Source organism: Limulus polyphemus, unplaced genomic scaffold (genome assembly GCF_000517525.1).
Source record: "Limulus polyphemus unplaced genomic scaffold, Limulus_polyphemus-2.1.2 Scaffold2465, whole genome shotgun sequence".
NCBI classification, from domain to species: Eukaryota; Metazoa; Arthropoda; class Merostomata; order Xiphosura; family Limulidae; genus Limulus; species Limulus polyphemus.
This window is the reverse complement of record NW_013668075.1, coordinates 161,245-172,718: the sequence shown is the minus strand read 5'-3', so window position 1 is coordinate 172,718 and position 11,474 is coordinate 161,245. Positions and strand designations below refer to the sequence as shown.

General features: G+C 32.9%; 1 protein-coding gene across 4 annotated transcripts in view; it reads right to left on the bottom strand.

Annotated features, from left to right (window-relative positions):
- LOC111087674 overlaps positions 1 to 7,585 on the bottom strand; it is a 13,513-nt gene extending 5,928 nt beyond the window's left edge. For 2 of the 4 annotated variants that reach the window (XM_022395131.1, XM_022395129.1), the window contains exons 1-2: positions 5,234 to 7,585; positions 1,853 to 1,986 (exon numbers count right to left, since the gene is read on the bottom strand). In XM_022395131.1, the coding sequence (XP_022250839.1) occupies positions 1,853 to 1,986; positions 5,234 to 5,419 (320 nt within the window). In that variant the 5' untranslated portion in view covers positions 5,420 to 7,585. The remainder of the gene's footprint in view (positions 1 to 1,852; positions 1,987 to 5,233) is intronic. The other 2 variants (XM_022395130.1, XM_022395132.1) reach the window with 2 other exon arrangements.
- Between the last annotated feature and the right edge of the window lie 3,889 nt (positions 7,586 to 11,474).

Below are 11,474 nucleotides of genomic sequence, written 5' to 3'. Positions count from 1 at the left end.
GATTCACTAGCCAATGATATAAATAATGATTCACCAGCCAATGATATAAATAATGATTCACCAGCCAATGATATAAATGGTGATTCACCAGCCAATGATATAAATGATGATTCACTAACCAATGATATAAATGGTGATTCACTAGCTAATGACCAGTGAATCATCATTTATATCATTGGCCAGTGAATCATCATTTATATCATTGGTTAGTGAATCATCATTTATATCATTGGCTAGTGAATCATTATTTATATCATTGGCTAGTGAATCATCATTTATATCATTGGCCAGTGAATCATTATTTATACCATTGGCTAGTGAATCATTATTTATATCATTGGCTGGTGAATCATCATTTATACCAATGATATAAATGATGATTCACCAGCCAATGATATAAATGATGATTCACTAGCCAATGATATATACGATGATTCAAATATTTTGTTCATGCCCAAATATTAACATAAAAATATATTTTGAGAACTGGATTATTCCATTAGAAAAAGTGTGAAGAATTGCTCACAATATGCCAAAATTATAAATTCAGATCACATTTTCAAGTAGTAAGATGACACTAGACTAAAGTGTAAGTTGATTATTATTCAATACCTCATTTTGTGAGCTAACTGAATATTTTATGAAAGGAGAAAAATATTAAAAACAATATAACTGTTCATAGGAATCTGAAAAATAAAATACTGAAGAAATCTTTTAATTAGCAAACAATAAAGGAACACAAATTAACTTTTTTTTTCAGTTTACTGTTTTAACATTTTAATGCTAATACAATGAAAAATAATTTCAATTAAGAAAAGCTTATAAATTTTGTATTACTTTTTTATGTCAAAAATAGTAAATAGTATATGCACAATGTTTATATAACTGAAACAATATCCAATAGTAATTTACAGATCACCAGTATTTTCCAAATGAAAATATTTTAACCAAAAATTGTCAGAATGCACTTTTTTGTCAACCTTCCATATAACTTACTTGTAAACATTATTTTAAATGGTTAAAAAGCACACATTAAATACTAATAAATCTTTAATTACATGAAAGATTAATTACACACACATATTCTAAAACAAACGACACTCTTTGAACTTAAGAAAAACTGTATAATGACTTTGGAGTCGAGTAATTTCATATTTCCTTATTCATTAATCAATAGCCACATTCATTGATTACATTTTATTAATCAATTAATATGGTGTTTCTCAAACCATGGTACATGTAAGCAAAAATAAAAAAAAAGCTGATGGCAGATGCTGTTAGACAGTTGCTTTCCCTCCATTCAGCATTTCAAAATCAGCCAATTATGTAGCTTTGTGCTTCAAAACAAACATAACAGCAATATTTCAAGTACTTGGATAGTTGTAATAATCATCATTAGTAACAATCAGAAAACCTAATTCTGATTAGTTGATTATTTAAACCTAATTCTGATTAGTTGATTATTTAAACCTAATTCTGATTACTTGATTATTTAAACCTAATTCTGATTACTTGATTATTTAAACCTAATTCTGATTACTTGATTATTTAAACCTAATTCTGATTACTTGATTATTTAAACCTAATTCTGATTACTTGATTATTTAAACCTAATTCTGATTACTTGATTATTTAAACCTAATTCTGATTAGTTGATTATTTAAACCTAATTCTGATTAGTTGATTATTTTCATGACAATCAATTTAATCCTAATTTCAAAGAATCAATTTCTGGAATATTCAAAAACACTAATTTTGATTTATCAGTAAGTTCATGTGACACTAATTAATGTAACTGACTGAACTGCTCAGCTCTGATAAAGATATAATAGACATAATATAAATATCTTACCCTCTTGACGAATGATCACCGAGGAGCAAATCTTTATGATCATCTTGTCCCAACTTTGGAATGGTATGTTCTTCCAACACTTTGCCTGGAAATGCTGTAATAAACTGTTCTTTCAATTTCTCATTGGAAGACATCTAAATAATACAAGTTGAAAACAGGGTTAATTCATATAACAAAATTATTATTTTTTAATACAGCACATAACAATATGTATACTACAAATCTGTAGAAACGTGAATTTCAAAAAGTCTTGAGTTTACTCAAGATAACAAAATGTGCACATTGTAGTAAACAGAGTAACATCTCCTAGCAATACAATAACTCTATACAGTAGGACATTTTCTAGTAACTGTTATTAAACTGGTTTATTCATGACCAAAACAGATAAGCCACCTTAGAATCATATGACCCATGACTCCATGCTCTGGGGAACCATTACAACATGGGTTATCTCATAAACTCATATATGGTATACCTCGGCACATGTTGTAGTTCTTCTGGGGCACCTGGATCAGGTAACTTGGGGAATGATAATCACTAAACCAAGGGAACCTGGAAAAAAATCCTGGTAATTCAAAATGTCACTCAGAAATAAATTAATTAAAAAATGAATGAAAAAATTCTGATGTCATAGGGCAAGGTGTAACAGGTCACATAAACTTCTGATGCCATAGGGTAAAGTGTAACAGGTCACATAAACTTCTGATGCCATAGGACAAGATGTAACAGGTCACAAACTTGATACCATAGGGTAAAGTGTAACAGGTCACAAACTTCTGATGCTATAGGACAAAGTGTAACAGGTCACATGAACTTCTGATGCCACAGGGCAAGATGTAACATATCACAAACTTCTGATGCCATAGGGCAAGGTGCAACAGGTCACAAACTTCTGATGCCATAGGGCAAGGTGCCACCTTGCCCTATGGCATCAGAAGTTTATGTGACCTGTTACACCTTGCCCTATGGCATCAGAAGTTTATGTGACCTGTTTAACAGGTCACATAAACTTCTGATGCCATAGGGCAAGGTGCAACAGGTCACAAACTTCTGATGCCATAGGGCAAGGTGTAACAGGTTACAAACTTCTGATGCCATAGGGCAAGGTGTAACAGGTCATATTACAACTTGGTACTTTCTTACACTTCATTTTCATACATACTTGTACATGCTAGAATGAACAACAACAAAATAAACTTGTGATAAATACAAGACCTCAATCACTTCAGGATTTCAAATATAATGACAGATTTATTGGGTATAATGCATTTAAATTCCTATTTCCTTTAAAAAAAAAATTCCAGATGGTCTCCAACAAAGTGACTTTCATAGTTTTAGCTCTGTTATCTGAATCTGTAACTTTGTTCAAAAGTCTTGTTACTGTTACGACAGCAGAAGTCACGTGACACGGGTAACATGTCATGAGATTCTCGAAGGATCGTGACTTTTCCTGGCAACTCTAGTCTTTTCCAGGCACCCTCTATTTTAGTATATAAGTCCGACAAATAATTGCAGATACATAGAGACAGATAATTGTGTCAAGCGAGCGGTAGTGACGGTAATATAAAGTGAGTGTTCTGGCATTTGGTTCTTAATACTTCAACAGATGGTTTCAGTAAAACACAGCGACACTGTTTTATTGAAAAAGTAATTTTGTTTAGCTTATTATTGGAAACACAGTTCAGTGAAATTCAGTCAGAATGAACCCCTCTACTGCATTGCAACCCTGCTAGATCCAAGAACATGTACTTTACCAATAGTTACGACAAAGCTGCTTGTTACACAAATTTGTTGACACAACTGGAACATATAGAAATAAATGCAACAACACAGAACACACAACAACCAAACAACATTTCACAAGAGAAGTCAAAGCAAACAGATGACAAGCAAAACCTAGCAGTACCTTGTGTTAAATGTATGATGAAATATTGGAGGAAAGTGCTAGCGAGTTAGAAACTAGTGGAAGGAACAATTACTCGAGTGAGTCCACACTTCCAAGAAGTGAACAAAAACTGCAATACAAAGTCTATTTTCCCACACTGGCTAAAGCTGCACAGAAGATCCTTTCTTCCCCTAAACCAGTGTTGACAGTGAACTTTTGTTCAGTGCTACCTCATATGTTGTGGATGAGAAACGGAACAGGCTGATGACAATAAAATAAAAATGCTGCTTTTTGTGAAAAAGAAGAACAAGTATAATTTTGATGTTTTCTTTATTACTATTTTCTTCCATAACATTGTTAAGGTTAGTTATTCCCATCAAAATTATGCTCATAATTCCAACTGTGAGATAACACATGTACAACTTTGATGTAGGACTATTAGGCCTATAACACTCATAATTCAAACTGTGAGATGACACATGTACAACTTTGATGTAGGACTATTAGGCCTATAACAATAGCCTTTGACAAAATGTTTGCAGCATGGAAAATTCCAATTCCCAAAATTGAATAGTTTTATACTGACATTTTTGTGGTGTAGTTAATAATTAAGCTCAGAAAAATTAATAAAAAAAAATATTAAAATGCTTAATTTTGTATTATTTCACTATTGACACTATCCTAATTACTTGTGCTTCCCTGAGGTGGTGCACCCCCACACTTTGAAAAACACTAAATATAAGAATAACAACTTAATTAGCTATACTCATTACCAGGTTGATTTTTATTTTTGATCTAAGTAGGTATCTTTCTCTAACTAGAGGTTACTATTAGTTACATAGTAATTCTCATTTGCACCTATATGTGTACCTAAGTTTATTTAAGTTTTAAATCGTTTCCAGAGTTTTTGACAAAACTTGAAAGTGTGAATGTATGATGTTGATCCTCTCTAAACATAAATGACACAAAGTTTTGGTGATAGACTAGCGAAGGGTTTTTAAAGGTGCATGGCTCTAGCCGGTCCAACTTATATAAATACTGGCACCAACGTGTAAGAAGCTATTATGAATAATAACCTAAGTTCAGATTTTAAAAATTTCAAAGGGTTTTATGGGGCTCTCAGGACTGGATCCACAGATTTATAAGAATAATTAGCAAGGGCTTGTAACGGATCATTGAAAACAAGAATCTATTGTTAAATTTTTTTTTACACTTTCATACTCGGACCTCCAAGTGTGGAATAAACAGTTCTCTAGGCTCTCAGGACTGATTCTACGTATTTATAATAGCACAGTTTTAGAAGAAAAAAAGTTTCCAAATGTGATTCCATCTGAGTGAAAGTATTAGAATAATAAACCATATTTTTTCTTAGAACTTACAAAGTATTAATAGAAGTTACATTAGAACATCATTATGACTGAATATAATGACAAAAAAATAAAAAAGCAGAAAAAATATGAACAACAACCTCTAAAGCTACACAGAAAGATACTCACTGTTCCAACTGAGGAATTTGGTAGCAAAGAAGATGAATATTCAGCAGACTCAAAAGCAGCAAAATCATCATCATCATCACAATGTTGGATCTCCAAACCTCCATCATCGGAAGTGGAACTTGAAATAGTCGAGCTCTCTGAAGCTACAAAGTTAGCATTTGCACTGAGCATCATGGTTTTACTCATATCTCTCCAGTGAAACACGTTTTAAAAACTTCAGATTCTTAGTTTTTGTTCAGCACTTTCAGAATAAGCAAGATGACCTACTTCCAAATTTTATTCTGATTCAATACGAACTTCTTGTTGGATGAACTCTTGGTTACTCCAAATGTCAGAAAATGGCTCTTTATCTTTCGAGGTTTCTTGAACCAATACTTCACTTTCAGTTGTACATATTAATTTTAGAAACTTTCATAACTTTTTTATCAAACATTTGTACTAATTTATTTCCACCAAAAAAATGGCCTGAACTTTAAATAATAATTCTTTCACTCATACAATTTTGTAAGTGGAATCCATATCTCACTTGTTTACAGAAGCACCAGCACAGCCTATACTGATTATATTTAAAAATACTGGAAACATATTAGTGGCTTTATTTAAAGAACTAGTAGATACGAAACTCATCACTGAATGAACTGTATTTTTACAAACATGCGCACGTACATGTATATGAAGAGTTGTTTATAAAATAACACTTAAAAAGTTTAAATCTTCAATTTCTTTTGGAAAACTAGGTAAAACTTTTAAATTGTATTGATGTTTTCAATGACATTTTTATTCCTGGAGCACGTGTACAACTTTTAAATCTTCAACTCCTTCTGGAACAGAAGATGAAAACTTCTAAATGAATTCAATGACATTTTTATTCATGGGAAGCTCTTTTTTTGGAGATTCTAGTCCTGTTGATTTGTTTGTTTTTAATGAGATGCATAAGTAACACAATGATCCAGTACCGCTACAAAAAATATCATCATCACTTATATTAAGTGGAGAAACAACTGAAAATAACTTCTACAACAAATATGTTTCATTCTACACATCTAATACATCACTCCACAATCTATTTCTTTGAGTACAACACAGACTGAGGAACATTTGTGCCTTTCTAAAAGTTGGTAGTTGTGAAAAGTGAGTTGAATTGATGTCCTTTCTATAGCACAAGAACTTTAAATACTTATTTTAAGTTAATAGTTTTTCTGTTTAACTTAACACAAGGATAAAACACTTTTACAATAAAGATTTTGCAATATCTATTTACCATTTTCTTTTTGAGCTCATGATGACTGTAGTATATTTTTAGGTGTGATACATATATGTGCCTCATGATCTTTTCCTGTCAACTACATCATTCCTAAAAAGGAGCGAAATCTGCAAATTATTTTTCTTAATTATTATAGTTTTCTACTTCAAAATACTATCATCTTGACATTTCTGTACATAGCTATCCTGAATCCAAATCCTACACAATTTCATCAATAGCTCCCTCAATCAGTGGAGAAGATTCTTAAGAATCACTGGACGACATTGACTAGTGTTAGTACTAGTTAAAGGATTAGTCCAGTAGAGGTGTGAAAACGTCAGCAAATTTGACACAAGATTTTCCACCTGTTGAGACAAAACAATATATAAAAATATCCGTTATATACTATACAAACCTTTGAAGGAGATGTAAAATATCACAATCAAAGAATACATAAACTGACGTGGATGCTTGAGCAATACAAGTTATATGGATAAATGTTTACAAAAATATAAATGAACATGTCACAAGCAATAAAAAAAAAATCTACCCCTTTATGGCTACATTTACTTGAGCTTTAACTACTAAACAAAGTACTGCCTCTATACCATTTAAAGTTTAAGAAGGCGGAACAATCTGATCTATCGAAAGTGATAGGATTTTATTATTTAATCATAATGTGGTTTACTGTATCATAAATCGTTTTTGCTTTAAGTTATTGTTCTAAATCTTTACCACAATTGGATATTGTCCATGTAGAAAGAACCCACTGGAAATGTAAAAGATGCTAGGTATGTTTTTTTCCCTAACACTTAGTTAAAAATAATACTGTCACACTCAATGTCTGATAACCCAAAAATCAGACGCACTGTCGCTTGAATCTGTGAATACATGTATAACTATAAATTATAACTAAACAACACTTTTCTCTCCCACACATTCCTCTCAATTATTCATTTCGGATTTAAAATAGATTTCAAATGCTATTTGCACACGTGCTCTAATTCAAAATCCGCAATAGTTTAATTTAGAGGAATATGCAATAAAGTCCAATTCTTTTCTACCACAATGATTATTAATATTAAGCCTGTTAACACTGCACCATCCGAGTGGAAGTTGAAACGAGAAGATAATGTTGGAAATGCGCGTGCGTAGCCCATACATCTTCGGTAACTGTCATAGTATTTAATGTGTTAGACAAATACGTGGTGGAATATATGAATTTTATATTAAATTATAGTATGTGTACAGACCTATATTTTTACATGTGAAATATTTCCATACAAGGAAGTGTTTTAAATTATACGCAAATTTAAATGATAGAATGCGCCATATTAAATTATTTGAAGCTACTAATTCTAATTATAACAAAAACTTTTGAAACCAATACTAGCACGAAGAAACAGGTTTCTAATTTTACTATACTGTTACGACAGCGGAAGTCACGTGACTCTGATAACACGTCATGGGTTTCTAGAAGGATCATGACTTTTCCTGACAACTCTAGTCTTTTCCAGGCGCCCTCTATTTTAGTATATAAGCCCTGCAAATAATTGCAGATAGATAGATATAGAGACAGATAATTGAGTCAAGCGAGCGGTAGTGACCGTAAGTAAAGTGCGTGAATCGTTGTGAATTATAGCGTGTGTTTAAGTAAAAGAGATTGTGGAAATTCTGTGTATTGCAAAGTTGTATTGAGAAATGATAAACTAGTTTTATTTAAGAAAGGACTTGTGTTGCTGAAGTTCCTCGGGAAGAATTTATACCGGAAATTAACAAACAACCAGATACGCAACAATACATTAAAGATAGAAATTTGCACAATAATGTACTCGATCTTCAGTACAGATAGAATTCAATAATGTTGAAACTAAAGGACATGCTAAAGCATACAGTAAATTCAAACAAGAATACTGATTCTGTCGTAACTAGAATTGACTGTTGCACTCTTCTATAACTAGTATAGAATCTATGTAGATTCAAGTAATTTTTCATGCACGCGTCTTTGATATTCTCATTGAATGCATGCCGAAAGGTCATAAACAAGTGATAATTATTTTGAATAGGTGAAGTTACATATAACAACGACTAAAAGCTTGTATCACTTTGGCACTGTGTGTGTATTCACTCACCGAAACAGAAGTGACATGATTGCTTATACAAATTGGTATGAGTAGAGGTTTTCTTCCTTGTATGTGTTATTTGGAATAGTTGGAAATGTATGTTCCTTGGTATACCAGTTTCTGATGGGAAAGTGTGGTATGTCAAAACTATTCTGTATTTGTACTGTGCAAACGTGAGATGCAATTTTTTCTCGATCCTTGTCCAATGTGAAAATTATAGGAAAGGATTACTTTCTATCCTAACAGTCAGTAGAAGTCACAACAGACTCACATATTTATTGTGAATAAATTTTATCTGATCATTTGTGTACTTCTTTTCAGTTTGATTTATTCTTTGATTTAATATTGCTTGAATCTGTGTTCTTGTGACTAATTTTAACTAAGTGGATGGCAGTGTATCTGAATATTACAATTCTACAATCTCTTCGCGAAGAATTCAAACTGTGTCATTTTCTACATGCTTTATAAAATATATAAACCTGCAGGGTTCATACACACCTTGAAAACTTTTTATACTTGGTAGACCAATGTCAATGCTTAAAAAGCGATTGGTTTTTCAAAATTGTTTGCATTCTTTGAAAGCTCTTGAAAATAAACAAAACTGAAGCAATGGAATTAGTTTTTTGACTGCTTAAATTGTGGTACTTCAAGTTATTTTTCTTGTTCAAATGAAAATAGTAACCCCCAACAGCTAAAGGATAACTAAGAAATGTTACAAAAAATAAATTTAAATTTCTATAGTTGTGACTGAAATGGAAACAGAAAAGGGACTGGATACAATGTAGGCAAAGTGCAAAAAAAAATATTTATTTTCAACAAACCTTAAAAACAATCAAAAGCAAACAATTGCACTGGACGATGGATGGAGATTTTAGACAATAGAAAAAGAGGTTTGTATTTTCTGTCTCTTTATGAAGAGATTCTGTCTTAGAATGAGAAAAGTTACTATATTATGGACACTAAAAAGCAAACTAATGCACTGAACGATAGTTGGAACTTTTAGATAACAGAACACCAGGGAACACTCTGTTACGACAGCAGAAGTCACGTGATGGTGCTGGCGCATTGGCACTGGTGGCGTGTGGGAGGAGTTTCTCGAATGATCGTGAATTTCCTAGTTTGTTCGGGACGTCCTCTTTTTTAGTATATAAGCCCGGCAAATAAAAGAATAGATAGATTGAAGATAGAGATAATTGAGTCAAGCAAACAGTAGGCAACGTAAGTAAAGTGTGTGAATCACTGTGATTTATAGAGTGTGTTATAAAATTTGTTAAGTGTATTACAAAGTTGTATCGAGAAAGAATAAACTAGTTTTAATTAAGAAAGGACTTGTATCGCTGAAGTTCCTCGGAAAAAATTTATACCGGAAAAATAAACAAACGAGGCAGATACGTAACAACTCACTAGCCGCGGCACTTGAAGTTCTTTTAAGCAGGATTAGAGTAAATTAATCTATGAGACCTTTTTTCCCTTTTTATTAGCTATATTTTTGTGCGCTAACAATAAAAACCGTGGGGTGCAGGTATATCCGATTCGATTTTATTACTCATCAGGATTTCTACCAGTCTATCCTCAAATGGAAATTCCTTTAGACAGGATTAGAATAAATTAATCTATGAGACCTTGGGCGTAGTCAAATACATCAGTTGAAAGGGTTTGACCTCCTGAGCCTAAAACTGTAATGGCCCGGCATGGCCTGGTGGTTAGGGAGCTCGACTCGCAATCTGCGGTTCGGGAGTTCGAACATGCTCGCTTTTTCAGCCGTGTGGGTGTTATAATGTGACGGTCAATCCCACTATTCGTTGGTAAAAGAGTAGCCCAAGAGTTGGCGGTGATGATTTACCTCTAGTCAAAACAAACAAACAATCCAAAACTGTAATTAGATCTCAAATCGGTCAAGAGATTACGAAGCTATGAGCTAAAAGTTTGTACTAAAAAAAAAAAACAACACAAAGCCATTCTATGAGCCGTTATTCCGCGGGTAAAAAGAGGTTTGAGTTTTCTGTCTCTTTATAAAGAGAAAAAGTACGATATTATGCGCACTAAAACAATAATTTCACTGTTGCTATTTTCCGTGGAAAAACAAACACGTTTTCAAGGCATCATCTCAGACCGGCCAGCGGTGGTAGACTAAAAGGTGGTTGCTGTTCACACACTGTTTTGGGGAAATACAATTTTTCATGCCCCTATCTACATTGTTATTTGTCTTGAATGGTAATTTTTAAAGGTTTGAACTATGCTATTTTTAACCCCAAGTTAGGTAACACTTTACATTATAATCACCATTTTCTGTGAGAATCTAGCCTTTCCTACCAGGAAAGTTCACTGTCCTCCTTTACATATTGTACATTACTACACAGCAATCTTTTCCACAAGAAGATGCATTTGATACTAATATGGAATGATCTAGAACAATAGGCAGCTAGGACAAAAACAATCTAGCCACATTCCATGACCAACATTTTACTATGGGTAGAATCATGTAAATACAAATAAAAAAAAGTGAATATCAAACTTTTGCCGTACTAAACTAAAGAAAATAAGAAATACTATATGTGCTTTGCATATCACACCCTTAGTAGCAAAATGAAAACCTACACACCAGAAAAAATCCGTGCATTTGAAATGAAGTTGTGTGACAAAATCCAGTTATTAATTCTAATGTGTTACACAGATATCACATATCTCATATATATATATATATATGGCCCAGCATGGCCAGGTGGTTAGGGCGCTCGACTCGCAATCTGAGGGTCGCGGGTTTGAATCCCTGTCACACCAAACATGCTCGCCCTTTCAGCCGTGGGGGCATTATAATGTAACGGTCAATCCCACTATTCGTTGGTAAAACAGTAGCCCAAGAGTTGGCGGTAGG